This window comes from Nycticebus coucang, chromosome 6 (assembly GCF_027406575.1).
Source record: "Nycticebus coucang isolate mNycCou1 chromosome 6, mNycCou1.pri, whole genome shotgun sequence".
Classification (NCBI taxonomy): Eukaryota; Metazoa; Chordata; class Mammalia; order Primates; family Lorisidae; genus Nycticebus; species Nycticebus coucang.
Genome location: NC_069785.1, coordinates 81,566,279 through 81,583,049, shown reverse-complemented (window position 1 = coordinate 81,583,049; position 16,771 = coordinate 81,566,279). Strand labels below are relative to the sequence as shown.

The 16,771-nt window shown below is 45.7% G+C and overlaps 1 protein-coding gene across 1 annotated transcript in view; it reads right to left on the bottom strand.

The window, feature by feature from the left end:
* Positions 1-16,771, bottom strand: part of TBC1D2B (TBC1 domain family member 2B) — a 107,007-nt gene that overhangs the window by 12,838 nt on the left and 77,398 nt on the right. The window contains exons 6-10 of the mRNA XM_053594433.1: positions 16,177-16,560; positions 8,922-9,032; positions 7,727-7,920; positions 5,434-5,928; positions 2,324-2,441 (exon numbers count right to left, since the gene is read on the bottom strand). Coding sequence (XP_053450408.1) covers positions 2,324-2,441; positions 5,434-5,928; positions 7,727-7,920; positions 8,922-9,032; positions 16,177-16,560 — 1,302 coding nt within the window. The remainder of the gene's footprint in view (positions 1-2,323; positions 2,442-5,433; positions 5,929-7,726; positions 7,921-8,921; positions 9,033-16,176; positions 16,561-16,771) is intronic.

Sequence of the window (16,771 nt, the reverse complement as noted above, 5' to 3'; positions counted from 1 at the left end):
TGGGACACACTGACACCCATGACATTGTGAGGGTCATGGAGGAGGTGGCTGTGGGGAAGGCCTGCCCCTCACATCCACCTGCCATGCCTTGGGAGGTAGCAGAAAGAGAAGGGTGAGCTTGGGTCCAGAGCTGTGGAGGCCGCAGTCCAAGCCCTAGCTAGGCCCCTCAGCCATGGCCCCTCAGGTAAGGTGCTCATTAGTGTCCTTGAACCCAGTTTTCTCCCAAGCCACATGGGGATAATGGAGCCTCTGCCTTCCAGCTGCTGGCTGGGAGCTGGGGCTTGTTAAGTGCCCACTCCCTCTCCATAGTCAGAGTGGCTCATGCAGGTTCAAGCAATGGCTGTGTGGGGCCCTGAGCACACTCAACAGCAAGACAGGTCCTGTGGCCAGCCGCAGGACAAGCAGGCATGCAAGGACAATCCAGCTGGATGAGCACTGTCCTAGACGCCTGTTCTGTGTCTGAGTGGGGCAGCTCGCAGAGGGGACAAGGGTGTGTGTGTGCTGAGGCTGCTGAGCGGGAGCTTCCTGGGAGGGGGGCAGGGGATGGTGTCCTAGGTGGGGGCCTGCGTGTGTGGAAGTGCACAGGGGACGGGCAGATCATAGGACCGGCATCCTTTCAAAGACATGCCATGCTTTCAGGTGCCCAGTGGGAGACGGGCCATCTGGGCTCTACCTAGGACACCAGCAACAAAGAGACGTGACCGAACCCTGGGTGGAATGGAGGCAGAAGTGGAGAGCCAGTCAAGTGATGGCAGAAGGAAGGAGAGGAGGCAACTGCTATGAGGGAGGAGCAGGATGGCCAGCTGACAGCAGTGAGGAGACACATGGGGCACAGACGCAGCCTTCAGGCAGATGGCAGTGATAGAAATGGTAGTGATAAGACTGCAGGGAAAGGAGGTAAAAGTCCAAGGTAGCTTGATCTCTGGCCTGGGGAGCTAGAGCAGTGAGCTGGACAGGGGGACATAGGAGGCAGGAGTGAGCCTGTTCCCTCTGGGGCAGAAAAGCAAAATAAAGGAAAACTCAGTCAGGGCCCAACCAGTAAAACGGAAATCACTGTAGATATTTGTAACAGAAGGGATTTTATCCTGAGGGGTTACACCGGTGTTGAAAAGGCTGAGAAGCCAGACAGCTGGTAAGGCAGCCCACAGAGCATCAGGGCAAGAAGCTGATGGAGAGAGAAGGAAGAGGTGAGGCTGCCTGCCGGCACTGAGACCACCAGCTAGGAGCGGGCACCACACAGGAGACAGAGCCCCTGACAGAGGCAGAGCCTATGAGCAGAGAGGGGCAAATCTCAACCCCCACCCCCGCCATCCTCTAGCCTCCTGCCAGTGCCTCCGCACACGGGCAGATCATAGGACCGGCATCAGGTGGGGATAGGCTTCGTGACACTGAGCAGACTGGCAGAGGGCTCTGAGCAGGTAGAACAGGCATGGTGTGAACCAGAGAAGAGGCCTGTGTTGGAGCAGGCACACTGGGCACATATGCAGAAGGTGCTGAGGGTAGGACTGAGAGGGCCACCACAAAGCCAGGGTCAGCAGCAGCCTAGTCTGGCCTAAGGAGAGGCTGGCCACAGGGGCAAGGGCTGGGTCCAGAGTCGAACTGTCCCATGTGGAGACAGACACTCTGGGCTCTCTCAGGCATGTCATCCTCCCTAGATTGCTGGTGTCAGATTCCTGTAGAGGAGGGGAGCTGATCCTCTGGGTCCATCACTGCATTCAGTCCCAGATGCCAGTGGGCAAGCATGGTTAAACTTAATGCAGCCCTCTTCTGTGGGAGGCAGTGCCTCTAACAGCTGACCTTGGCCTGAGGAATCCCCTCTGGCCTGGCCAAAACTTTTGCACTGCACCATAGTCTAAGACACTTCCTCCCCATCCCTCCTTCCTTCCTCTGGGCTGGAGTTTCTCCCAGCCTTCCTCAGCTCCTGCCTCTGTCCCCAGAAGTCCCTGGCATATCTAGTCCTGCCTTGGCATCTGTTTCTTGAGGACCTGAGCTAACACACCAGGCATCCCATGCACCCTTGGATTACAAATTAGCCCCCTGGAAGGCCTGTGCCCAGGGGAGAGCAGGCAGAGTTGCGAACATGATGTCAGGTCCCCGGACGGCCACTTCAGCTGGTTTCCAGTGTCCTAAATGAGCCCAGCCCCACCTTGCTCACCAGCAGTGTGGTCTGGTCCAGTCTCTGAGACATGCCCTGCCACATCCAGGAAGCAACTGCTCAAGTCACCTACACAAAGTAGCCTCCCCTGACAAAGATTTAAATTGGTGCATATTTCAGCTTGGATTCTACAAATTGGTGACTGAAGCACAGAATTTTTAGAAGTACCTGGGATCCTAAAAGAGTCTTTGTGTAATAGTCTCGAGGCATGAAAACTTCCACTATGGTAACCAGACACCAGAAGGCATCTTCCTGTTCCAGGTACAGGAGGGCCACTGCCACCAACCTACAAGCAGATGGAGAACAAAGTGAATGAATTACTGCTACCACAGCCTCCATGGAGACATCTGCTTTCAACTGTCTTCTCTCTCATAGCTAAAACAATTTCTAGTTCTCTGATAAAGAGCAATAAATGTTTCTTTGCAAATGAGGCATTTCCTACCATCTGAGAAGCAAAGCTATACCCCTTCCCTTCATTTGGCTTTTGTTCAAAGATGTAATCATTTTCCAACGATCAGCCAATCTCACTTAAAAGAAATGTTTTCACTGTAAGATTTTTGCTAATTCAGTGAATTCTTTGAGTTCACTGTTGAAGAAGTTCCAACTAATCCTTTTATGCACACACACAAAAAAATCCAGATGTGAATATAAGTAACAAAGAAGACAAGATAGTTTAAAAGCAGCTTTCCTGATATCGTCCTACTTTCAGGCTGAAGGAATAAGATGGGGCTGCAGACAAGGACCTCTCTGAGGCCCTTCTTAACAGCGCCAGGCACCAGTGCACAGGGATGGGAAAGGAGTGTCACCCCTATGGCTCATAACAGAAGCCTGGGCTGACTACTCACATGCTGTCAGCCACCAAGAGGCTGCCTATCAGCAGCTCTAGGGATGGCTCAGAGGGGGCATTTGGAAGCAAGATAGGAAGGAAGAGGCAGAGAATTGTCCTGTGCTTGGCTGAAATCCAAAATCACTGAAAGCCTATGAGCATCATTCACGGGGAGCCCTGAAGCCCTTTCTCAGAATTTGCTTTTTTTTTTCTTGTCTTTCCTAGATAAAATAGTAATGAACTCATCTCAAATTAACAGAAAAAAAAAAAAAAAAGACCTGGGACAGGTGGGAAGGGGAGGCCTCAAGTAGGCATGAACAGGATGGAGAGGAGAAAGGTGACCAGAGGCAGAGGAGAGAAAAACAGAACCATCTAGAAAAGGGTAAATTTCTTCTAGTAAAGTTCTGGGTACTCTGAAGGCATGGGCATGCTCCAAATTTGAGAAAAGAATTCAATTAAAAGTTAAAATGCAGAGGATTACATGGTGATGGGGGGGTGGAGGTGCAGAGAAAAAGCTTCAATTTTCTGGAAGTGTCACTTGTATGGAAGAAATGATTTCATGACAATGCCAGAAAAACAGGGTGTCACTATATCCTAAACAGGCACTCTCAAGTCCTCACCCGACTCCTTTCATATCAGAGGTTTCTAGCCTCCAGGAATTTGTAGATTAAGTATACAATGTGAACTATGAATTTAAGCAAAACAAGACTCCTTTATTAAGCAAGTATCCTATTTGTAGGCATTATTTTTTTTAAGACAGAGTCTCACTATGCCACCCCCGTATAGTGCCATCGTGTCACAGCTCACAGCAACCTCAAACTCTTGGGCTTAAGCAGTCCTCTTGCCTCAACCTCCCAAGTAGCTGGGACTACAGGCACCAGCCACAATGCCCAGCTATTTTTTTTGTTGTTGTTGCAATTGTCATTGTTTAGCCAGCCTCAGTGCATATGGCTGGCACCGAAACCGCTGTGCTACAGGCACCAAGCCTGTAGGCATTTTCTTTTTTAATGGAGACTGCCTAGGAGTGGCTAAAGTCCTTCACACCTTCTGAGGGCACAGATAGCAGCTGCCCCAGGCTCACCACAGAGACAATGACTTCCTGGAGATCATTTGGTGACTTGGTCTTGACCAAGTAACATTCCAGTTTAAGAAGCTTTCCTCTTGCAATACTATAATTTCAGAGGCAATTAGCCCTTAAACTGGATCCTCGTGTCTGACAAATTTGGTTACATACTCTCACTACATGGACAGCAATGTGAATGGATGACACAATGACAGCAGTGAGCAGAAGGTGTGTCAGCCAGGTAAGCCACCATCACAAACTCAAGGCCCAAGAAGAGCCTCAGAGAGAGTGGACCTCTGTGTGTCCTGAGGCCTTAGCGTCCTCTGCACAGCTCAGAGAATGTACTTGCATCACTAAGAAAGGTGACAGGTTCTACCTGCGTCCTCCCTGTGGCAGCAAGAAGGTATGCAAGACCTGCTAGAAGATTCCAGTCCAAGGGCGGTGCCTGTGGCTCAGTGAGTAGGGCGCTGGCCCCATATACCGAGGATGGTGGGTTCGAAACTGGCCCCTGCCAAAATGCAACAAAAAATAGCCAGGAGTTGTGGGGAGCGCCTATAGTCCCAGCTACTCAGGAGACTGAGGCAAGAGGATCGCCTAAGCCCAGCAGTTGGAGGTTGCTGTGAGTTGACACCACAGCACTCTACCGAGGGGGACAGAGTGAAACTCTATCTCTAAAAAAAAAAGAAAAAAAGGATTCCAGGGTCTCATCAGCTGAAGAATTGTTTGGGACCAACTTCTTGACTCATAAAGATCTTGTGTCATGCGCAACAAGGAACAACCACCAGTTTTCACTCTGCATTATACACTAATGAAATCTAACTTCCTGCCAGTGTGGTGGCTCACACCTGTAATCCTAGTGCTCTGGGAGGCTAAGGTAGATGGACTGCTTGAGCTCAGGAGTTCAAGATCATGCTGAGCAAGAGTCAGACCCGGTCTCTAAAAATAGCCAGGTGTTGTGGTGGGCTCCTATAGTCCCACCTACTCAGGAGGCTGAGGCCAGAGGATCACTTGAGCCCAAAAGTTTGAGGTTGCTGTGAGCTATGACACTACAGCACTCTACACAGGGCAACACAGTGAGACTCTGTCTCAATAAAAAAGAAATCTAACTTCTGATCAAAACATGAGTACAATGAGAACAAAGAAAACAAAAAGAGAGAATCCAAGCCATTTCAAATGAATTTAACTTTCATGTTTTTAAAAGTTTCTGAAAGCATGTTTGTTTCCCTGTTATTCTAGAATTAGGAATGCTATGGCATTAAAACTACCTTGCTGCAATTACTTTTTTCCCTTAAAATATTAGCTTTTCTTGGCCAACCAGGAAGAGAGGAAGCAGCCAGGCAGAGCTGGTGCCAGGGAGCTCTCTAACGTTAGCTGTGGCTGAGCACCCACCTATTCAGGCCTTGGCAGTAGCCAATGTCTGGGTTGCGCCAGGAGAAGGCAAGCAGGACATTGCGCAGTTTCTGTATGCCTTCAGAGGTGGGGCAGGAGTAGTGCTTGTTGTTGGGTAGAGTCCGCAGCAGGTCCAGCTCAATCTGCTTGGAGGCCGGGTTCTGTTTCTCCAGTGCCTTTTGAAGCAAGGTCTGGAAGTGGCCAGGCTCGGTGCTATCTCTGAACTTCCTGGTGTGAAGGTCCACGCACCACTTCCATACCTTGGAGCGGTACTCATGAGGAATGCCTGCGCGGATCAGGTTTTTTAACTCCGGAGAGCACACCATCTCCCTGTTCACTGTGCTTGCAAAGTAGTTCTCCCACTTGACCCCTGTGGAGACCTCCTGGCTTTCTGTGAGGTGGAGCGTCTTCAGGTCCAACGCGCGGACCCTGGCGACCAGCTTCTCCTCCTCATCGTCCTCAGGTACAGTCCTAAATCCATAAATATCATATTCACTGTTGATTAAAACAAAAGGAAGAATTTAAATGACATGGTCTTGGCAAAAAAGGCCAACAAAACAGACTAGAGCACCTAGAAACCAACCATCTGTTGTGACACTTTGAAATATGGCCAGCCACTTCGGATCACTGAGAAAATAATACATTTTTCAGTATATAAAGCTGGGACAACTGGCTATCTATATGGAAAAATCAAATTAAATTATCATGCAGAAAAAAAGTCAACTCCAGATGATTTAAAACCCTGAAATGTGAAATGCACAGAAGAAAATGCATAGGAACACCTGAAACACAAGGTGGCAAATATGGCTACATAAATGTGTGTATATCATGTGCATGCTCATACATACAACTTCATGCTTCAAAAACCATCATTTTAAAAGAGAAGGAGGAAAGTATTTGTGAGATAGGTGTCCATGCCCCAATCCCTGGGACCTATGACCAAGTTATGTTAATGTGGCAAAAGGAACATGGTAGGTGGAGTTAAGACTACAGAATCTAAGACAAGATGATGTGGGTTACCCGAGTGGGCCTGGGTACCCACATGAGCCCTTCAAAGTGGAAGCAGAGGGCAAAAGATCTGGGGGCGAAATGGACGATGGAAGAAGAGGAGGCAGGAAAAATTTGAATGGTGAGAGAGGCTGGACCTGCGGCTGCCGCCTTAGAAGATGGGAGAAGGTGCCATGGCCAAGGAAGCTGGCAGCCTCCAAGCACTGGGAACGGCCACATCTGATAGCCGGCAAGGAAATGGGGGCCCAGTCCTACAACTGTTATATTCTTGAACTTGAAGAAGCAAGGAAAAGTACTGTCCCCTAGAAGATCAGAGGAATGCAGCCCTTGATTAACCTAAGGAGACTGGAGCAGGGCTAGCCCTACCTTAACTATAAGGTAATAAATCTCCATGTTTCAAGCCATTAAGTATGTGATAGTTTGTTAAGGCAGCAACAGAAACTAATAGAAAGAGGTCTTTCACACACTGCTGCTGAGGGTGTGAACATGTTCGAGCACTTTGGAAACTGGATCTAGCAGAGCTAAAAACAAACAATCCCACATGCCAGAATTATACTGACGGTCTGAACCCTGGAGAAACTCACTCTCATGTGTAACCTGCCCAGGATCACATGGCCTATTGGTGACAAGGACCAGATCCTGGCCGGGGCGGCAGATTTCCCAGGATGGTAAAGAGGCAGGAACAAGAGGAAGCTGGGAAGAGTGAATCTGCAGGTTTCGCTTAGTTCCAGTCATTTCTCGAGTCTCCTTTTTCACAAAACAGCTTGAGGACTCTTAATCCAAGATCTTAATTCCAGATTCATGGGCTTAGTGATTCCCCCAAAGATACACAGTATATGCAATATTTGTGTGCACATGTATGTTCACATGTATTTGGAGACAGTGTGCCCATGGTTTGTATCAGATCCTTAGTGGGTTCCAGACCACTGATTCGGGTTACCCAGGCACCTTCCCCTACAAAGGAAGCCCAGGTCCTGCTTAGGAGCTCCCTTTGCTTTTAAAACACCTGGGGGTACAATTATGACTCAAGAGAGGGCTCCTGTTCTTTGGAAGACTGGAAGTAAGGCCACCTTACCTGCACGAGAACAAGGCCTCACAATCAGAAGTTCTATCACTTGATTACTGGGGTGAAAGACAACACTTTCTCTCTGCTGACCTGACTGCACTCAACACAAGCATCAAATGAGACACACAGAGTTGTGTACAGTTCTGAGTGGCTGCGGCAACTGAAAAGGGGACTTCAAGAGTGGGATGCTCCCCCTCCGCCAGTCACTGGCACCTTTACCTCACAAGATGCGGCTTCACAAATGCTTGCTCTGGCTGCTCTTGGCTCTCTACCTGCAGAGCGTCTTCCAGCAACTGGGCTATGACCTCACGGGCAGGCCCCTGTTCTTCTGAGCACACTGGGGTCTTCATTTCTTGGAGCAGTATCAAGTATTTACTCTCTATCTGGCACAGCTTGGCTTCCAGGCTAGAATACTGCAGAGAATGTGGGGGTTACCTCCCCAACTCCAGAGACACAGGAAAGCAATCCTTAGGTACCTCAAATAATCACCAAATGACAAGCCCAAACCTATTAGGAAGTGAGGCAGAGACAGACTGTATCAAAGACAAGAGATTAATTTATGCCACAGGCCACCACATACTGTGTTTAAAATGTCTTGCCATGGGGTCTGGCAGAGAAGGGATGCTGATAATCAGACCTATGGGTGCCACTTCTTGTTGTGCCATCACCTCGACAGGTTAGGTGAGCAGCAAAAACCAGGCCACATCCCAGTTACTTAAGTCAAGCTTGGTGCCACTTAGAACAAGGGCCACTGAGTCACCACCTAGGACACTATGATGCTAGATTAGCTCCCACCTGCTACCTTATCACACAAATCAAATCCACCCTGGAAAACATGCAGGAATGCAGTTTGGGGAGATGCTTTGAGGTCTGTTCAAAAAAGTATATAAGGTACATAACCTATTCACAGTGTCATTTGATTGTAGCTCATTTAATTATAACCAAAATGTTTGAGGTCTCTTTATGGCTTGCAAATCCCTTTCTATCCACAATCATATCTGACTCTCACACAAGTCCTAGTGGGTTTACAGAGGAGGCACTAACCTCACCGTCCTCATTTTACAGATAGGAAACTCAATAGCATAAATCAAAATCCAAATAAACCTTAATTTAGGGGACCTTATAATTGTATAAGGTATAACAATTATGTAATTAGTTTTCCTGAAAACGACATTAAAAGTGCTTACGCACAAATGAAGCCACATCTCAGGGCATTTCTCTTTGTCTTCAACACAGACAAAGTGAAACTAAGTACACAGTTCCATGTACTATTTATACTTTGAATGTATTTTGATATCAGTAACCACAGATCTCCAAGACCAGGAGTTAAACCATTTTTAAAACATGTTCATTTTTAAGTGGTTTCCCAATCTTACATCCCACCAGGTAATAGAATACCACCATCCTGACTCACCTTTGCCATCAGATCCCTCTCTCTCCTTTCTGCATTTCTTCGTAGAGCTGAGAGTTCCAAAATCTCCTTATTTAGAAATTTGTTTTGGGCTTTGTACCCCTGTAGACTATCCTGTTAGAAAAAAAATCCATCAATTCAATTGCTGAACATTTACTAATTATCCTATATAATTAGCATCTTGCTGTCCTACAAATCAAATAGCCCTTCTAATTGTTAGAGCAGGTTCTAAGGGATTGAAGTTGTAACTTTCTGATTGTTTTGGCCACCTGTGGCAGCAGAAGGCAGGCAAAACTGCTGTAAAGGAGATAGAGAAGATACTTACTTAATGGTAGTGATTTTTCTCAACTGATGATAGGAGAAATAGTGTTTGTGTCATAAATACATACAAATATTTTATCTACCCATATTCATTGAGGTGGTACCAAAAAAAAAAAAGCAATACCTTACATTCACTTTTTTCTTTTTGTTTAGAGACAAGATCTCAATCTATTGCCCAAGCTACAGCAGTGTTGCCATCACAGCTCACTGCAATTCTGAACTCCTAGGCTCAAGTGATCCTGCTGCCTCAGCCTCATGAGTAGCTAGGACTAATGATGCGTACCCAGTTAATTTTTTTTTTTTTGTAGAGACAGAGTCTTGCTATGTTGCTCAGGCTAGTCTCAAACTCTTAGACTCAAGATGTCCTTTCACCTTAGCCTCCCGAAGTGCTGGGATTACAAATAGGGGCCACTGTGCTTGGCCCCCTTTTTTTTTAACCAGAGAAACTGAACACATTTTCTGTAAGTTGTAAGTTTTACTTATCCAGATTATATTTAAAAGGCTACATAGAGGTCTGATGATTAAGTTCATAAACTTGCCACTGTGCACTTATGCTGGCAGCACTGTACAAATAATTCAGTAAGGTTCGACAACCTTGGTATATTAGTGTCTCACAGCTGTGTTCATGTCAAAGTGTGGTGGTGTCTTGCTGAGCGGCATTCATTAGTGTTGCATGCTTTTGTGTGCCATCGTGAGAATGTCAGAGCTTAAATTAGAGCAGCGAACAAACATTACATTTCTTGTTAAACTTGGCAAGAGTAGAAGTGAAATCAGGGACATGTTAGTTCAAATTTACGGGGATAATCATGAAAAAAACATGCAGCGTACAAATGGATTAAACAGTCTTCTGAGGGGAGATAACCTGTCACTAATGCAGAGAGGTTAGGGCAGCCAGTAACAAGGAGACCGATGAAAACATTGCAAAAGCTTGTCAAATTATGTGTAAAACTCATCGGCTGACTGTGAGAAGCGCAGCAGACCAAGTAAATATTGACAGACAAATAGGAGAATCTTAACAGAAAACCTTGGCATGAGGAAGGTGTGTGCAAGAAGTGTTCTGAAGGACCTCACTGATAAACAAAAGCAAAGGAGAGTTGAAGTCTGCCAAGACCTTTTGAAGAGGCAGGATAATGTTTGGGGCCATGTTATCACTGGTGATGAAACATGGGTATACCAATATGACCCTGAAACAAATTGTCAAAGTGCACAATGGAAGTCAGCCAATTCTCCACAACCAAAAATCGAGAATCAGTCCAAATCAAGAATCAAAATGATGTTGCTAACCTCATTACCTCAAAAGTTGAATGCATTCTCTTAAGTGCCTCATACATTGTACTTTATAAATATTCTTTATTAAGTGTGATCTTAAGTGCTTTTGTATGAGTTTTAGCAGTTAAGTTTGTGAACTCATCCTAGAAAAGGTGCTATATACCCCATTGCTGAGTATCACTATGGTCACCTTTGAAGTGCTCCCTGTGGAAAGCTGTACACCAAAGCGAGTGCCTAATCCACCCTTCAAAGCAATTTTAGAATTCTTTTTCTGGAATGGCCATAGGGGCTGTCATCATACTACCCTTGATGTCTGGAGTGTCATCAAAATATCTTCTTTTCTGATATTGATATCTGAGTGATAATTCATTATGCATTTGTACCAACTGGAGAAGCCATTAACCAAGTTTACAGTTTGGAAGTGCTGAAAAGGCTGTGTGAAAAAGATGAAAACAACTTAAACTTTCACCATGGCTCTTGCATCACAACAATGCACCAGCTCACACAGCACTGTATGTGAGGGACTTTTTAGCCAGTAAACAAAAACTGTGTTAGAATACCCTTCCCACTCACCTGATCTGGCTCCCAGTGAATTTTTTCTTTACCCACAGATAAAGGAAAATATTGAAAAGAAGATATTTTGATGACACTCCAGACATCAAGGGTAGTATGATGACAGCCCCTATGGCCATTCCAGAAAAAAAATTCTAAAATTGCTTTGAAGGGTGGATTAGGCACTGGCTTTGGTGTACAGCTTTCCACAGGGAGCACTTCAAAGGTGACCATAGTGATACTCAGCAATGGGGTATATAGCACCTTTTCTAGGATGAGTTCACAAACTTAACTGCTAAAACTCATACAAAAGCACTTAAGATCACACTTAATAAAGAATATTTATAAAGTACAATGTATGAGGCACTTAAGAGAATGCATTCAACTTTTTTATATTGAAAAATTTCAGACTTATGAAAAAGTTGAAAGAAAGGTACAAGGAATATAGCCTTCACTTGAATTTGCCAAGTGTTAACTTTCGCCACATATGCTTTATGTCTTTAAGAGAACATAATAAGCCAGTGATAAGTTCTGCCAAGCCCAACCTAAAGTGCAGATCTGACGAGGCAGATGTCCTGCGTTAGCTTCAGTCTTGGAGCTCTGAACAAGAAAGGCGATAGGAGCCAACAACAACGGACAAGATAAAATGCTGGGAAAAGAAATTTCAGGCAACTTCTTTAGACCATCCTATTAATAAGAACAAACAATGAACTGAAGAAGATCCTAAAGATACTGATCAGAACCACATGTGAGGCAGTGATTTCTAAATGTTCTTTACCAAATTCAGTCTTTTATAAATGTGCCCTCTCCCCCGTTTTTCTTTATTTCTTTTATAACCTGACAGGCTGGTGCATGAGGTTCCTGAGAAATTTTTGATCCCCCCTCAATCACAGAAGAAATCAGTCTAAGACAGCGCAAAGGGCAGGCCAGTGTGGTCAAGACAGACTCAGGAAGGAGACCACTGCCACTCCCTAGAGATGAGCCTACAGATACCCCCCAATCTCCAATTCAGAAACCACCTGGGATTGTACAATTTCCCCACAAAATGCAGAAGAACTGATAATGTTTCAGTGTTTAATCACTAACATTTATGAAGCCCCTTCTATGGGGTTACAAGTGCCCCATGCTAGGCAGTGAGAGTCTTAATGCAATTGTTTTTTGAGACAGAGATGCACTGTTCCCCAGGCTAGAGTGCCATGGTGTCATAGCTCACAATGACCTCAAATTCCCACCTGGGCTCAAACAATCCTCCTCCCTCATCCTCCTGAGTTGCTGAGATTACAGGCATCTGCCACAATGCTCAGCTAACTTGTGTATTTTTGAGTAAAGATGGAGTCTCGCTCTTGCTCAGGCTGGTCTTGAACTCCTGACCTCAAGGGATCCCCTGCCTTGGCCTCCCAGAGTGCTAGGATTACAGGTGTGACCCACAGGGCCCATCTAGCAGTGGGATTCTTGATCTCATTTAAAACTCACAACTCTCATGTGGCCAATCTTGTCAATTCTATTTCATAAGTGAAGAGCAGTCACAGAGAGGCTGCCCAGCTACTAAGTGTCCAGGCTGTGAATCAGGCTCTGAAAGTCAGGCCTGGGGAGCTCTGAGCCCCTCCATTCCTACCAGAGGTCTGACGTGCATCACACCTACTCAGCCTCAGCAAGACCACACATCACAACAAATACTCGAAATGCAAATGTCAAACCCCAAAGGAGGCCCACAAACTTCTTTCTCTTTCCCGACCAAAGGCTTCTTCTTTCTCTCCTTTCTCCTGGCACCTCAAAGCTCTCGTATTTGGAAACAATGAACAAACCATGACTAGAAGTCAGATCAGCCAAAGGAAGGTGGGCTGGAGGGCAACTAGAGAATGTCCTTGGCAGTAATGGACTGAGACTGGGCGGTAAAAAGTGGGTTGGTAAAAGCAAGTAACTACCATCTACCAGGTCCACGACTTTAACTTTTGATTGTTTATCATAAGGATACTACTCAGGAATGACAGTATCAGCAAAAACAGCACCCAACAGTTAAGACCTCATGAGGTGCCAGGCACAGCACGAGGGCCTTATAACACCCCAAGAAGACAAGAACACTACTTCCCAGATGAGCAAGCTGGGGTAGAGAAGTGAAGGGCCCCTGCCCAAGTCTGAGTTTATAAGTTGGAAGGTGAGTTTGGACCCAGCCAGATCTGGCTGCAGGGTCCACGCTGAGTCTAAACCACCACCCCATACTATTCCACACACCCCCTCCTTCCAGGTGTTTGTGATAGCTGTGACTCTGCTTTTGCGTCTGTGCTCTCCAAATGAAACCGTGACCCCCAGGGGTGCATCCTGTATTCCTCCTGCAAAGTACAATGCCCAGTGCATAGCTGAATGCCAAAGAAGGAAAAGCTGTGTGCATGAAGATATCAAGAAATAGCAAGAGACAGAAAGGAGACAAACATGAAGTATAAAGTAAATAATAACATAAAGGACAGACAATTCTGAAAACATCAATGCTAGCCACATGGGAAGTGCTTAGGCTTTAATGGCTGAAAGAAACAGCCTGGATATCTGTATACTTCAACAATGGAAGGATTACATGAATGTGGAAAAATACAGGACTTAAATCACTGGGTGGCAAAATCCTAGGACCTGTTTCTTTAGTATTCTATTATGGGAATATTAGAATAAATAGCAACCATGTATTAGAATGACTCACACAAGAAAAGAAGATAGCAAATTCCAAAAAGCAGAAATCTTTATTGGCTACTCCACTAACAAGCAAGAAAACTAGTTAGTAAAAGCAGTAATAGAAAAGATACATGAACATATCTTTAAAATACAAAAGACATGGGGCGGCGCCTGTGGCTCAGTCGGTAAGGCACCGGCCCCATATACCGAGGGGGGCGGGTTCAAACCCAGCCCTGGCCAAACTGCAACCAAAAAATAGCCGGGCATTGTGGCGGGCGCCTGTGGTCCCAGCTACTTGGGAGGCTGAGGCAAGAGAATCGCTTAAGCCCAGGAGTTGGAGGTTGCTGTGAGGTGTGTGAGGCCACGGCACTCTACCGAGGGCCATAAAGTGAGACTCTGTCTCTACAAAAAAAAAAAAGAAAAAAAAGAAAAAGGAAAAAAATACAAAAGACACATAAGAATATTTTTAAGGATATATTTATTTTTATTTACATATAAAAATATAGGCCAGGGGTTCAGTGCCTGTAGCTCAGCGGCTAGGGTGCCAGCCACATACACGGGAGCCGGCAGGTTCGAATCCAGCCTGGGCCTGCCAAACGACAGTGACAACTATAACCAAAAAAAAAAAAAAAAAGAAAATAGCCAGGTGTTGTGGTGGGTACCTGTAGTCCTGCTACTTGGGAGGCTGAGGCAAGAGAATTGCTTAAGCTCAAGAGTTTGAGGTTGCTGTGAGCTGTGACGCCATAGCACTCTACAGAGGGCGACATAGTGAGACTCTGTCTCAGAAAAACAAAAAAAAAATGTAGGCCAGGCACAGTGGCTCATGCCTGTAGTCCTAGCAACTTGGGAAGTTGAGGTAGGAGGATAGATTAAGCCCAGGAGTTCAAGGCTGCAGTGAGCTAGGATCATGCCACTATACTCCAGCCTAGGTGACATAGCAAGACCTTATCTCTTAAAAAAAAAAAAAAAGTGTATGTATTTATATATAAAAATATATACACATATAGATTTATAAATACAAATATGTATTTATAAATGTATGTATGTAAAAAAATGTATATATGCATTTATATATAAATATAAATGTATTTTATATATGCATTTATATGTAAATATATACATACAATTTTGTAAATATGTAAATATTTACATATAAATATGTATTTATGTATATATATTTATATAAATAAAAAAGGACTTCTACTTGACAACACTAACCAAGACTTCTTTTTTTTTTAAAGACTATAGTTTATAGTATATAAGCATAAACTAATGAGATTGGGGGTTTTGTTGTTTGGGCTTTTTTCATTATTAAATCCTTTGGCTGACATATCCAGTGAGTACTGCCAATGAGAAGTCACTCTGGGAGACTGTGCTGCCATCATTCAGGTGATTTTATTTCTGTTTGGGGATTATCTTCAAGGTCACTATCACGCCCCTCTTTCCTTCACTCAGTTCACTGACAGTGCACGAAAGGTACTTCTAGGCATGAAGCAAACAGTAACAATGCCAGCAGTAGCAAACCTTTACCTTTCAAGGACAAACATCATTTGGGGAACCAAACACCCTTGGAGATAAATTATTTGCAAGAAGAAGGTGGCAAGCCGACGAACACTTTGGGGCTAGGTGGGACAGTAGCTCAGACTTGAAGGTTGCTGGCATCCCAATGCCCCGTGTCCACCTGAAACCTCTCCAATCGGTGGCAGTAAGAATTTTATGATCTTCTCTATGGCCTTACTGATATTGCCCAAGACCATCCAGCTCTCCCCTCTGGAGCTCCTCTACAGGCAGAGTCAGACTGCCCTTGCTCCCTGCAAATGCTGTGTGCTTCTCCTACTTCATCCACTGATCACTGCCCCAGGTACGACTGAGAGAGTCACTTCTCTTCAGGAACCAGCCTCCCCCGCCCCCACAGGGCTGGCCCACAGGGACACTTCTACTTTCTACTTTCATCAGGACCCTCTCCCAGGCCTGCTTGGAAGCTGGGCTCCACTTCCCCAGCCAACCTTATACTAGCTGCTGGAAACGACGCTCCCACCCAGGCCTGCACGGGGTCCTGCACCAGGGCGTGCAAAATAAGTACATTTGTACACAGAAACACTCACATACACAGGAGGGGTGAGAAACAGCTCTGTCTGCTATGTGGGGTAGTGAAGTCCTCTGGGTGGTATAAATAAAGAAGTCTCAGCTGCCCGAAAGTGACGGAAGGGGAAAGATTGGAAAGTGTTGTAGGCAATGGCAACATCTTTGGAGTAAGAATCTCATTTTCTAAGAAATCTCCTTTGAAGAATAAGAATTATCTCACTATATGTCCTATTATATTTGTCAAAAAAGGGGGGGTGCTCTGCTGTCACCAAATTAGCTCAGGGAGCCCAGAACCTCTAAGGTAACCTCAGCAAAGCTCATGGTTTGGGGTCTCTCATCCCAGGCCTCAGAGCCCACAGACTGTGCTTACTCTCAGCCTGTCCAGCTCCAGCTGGTCCCTGCTGGCGGGGGTGGCTGAGGGGGAGCTGGGCACCATGGTGGGGGAAGATGCAGTGCCCTCGCACTCGCTCAGCTTGATGATGACCTCGTCCTTGGCCTGGATGGTCTCCATCAGCATCCCCAGCTGCTCATTGAGCTCGCCCACTTTGCCCTTCAGTGTCCTCACTTCCTGCTGAAGACTCTCCTTTTCCAGGCTGACCCTCTCCAGCTGACTGGTGAGGCCCAGAATCTGGTCATCCTTCTGGTGCAGAAGCTCGAGCGTGTCCTTCGGGACCCCATCGCAGAGCCGGCTGCTCGTGAAGTACTTGTCATACTGGGATGACCGGACTGTCTGCTGGAGCAGTCGGACAAGCTCCTGGGAGCCAAAAGGAGGGTGGAGTAAGGGTGAGGAAAGCGAGGAAGAAGAGAAGCGGCAATCATGACAATACTGCATGGAGCAACCATCGGCATTTGAGGAAATGCAGAATCTTTACTGAAAACATTTTAATACTGAACTTCTTCTTGAATGATCTCGAAAATAGAGAGGAAAAATATTTTCTCTATTAGGACTATCTGCAGAGAACAAT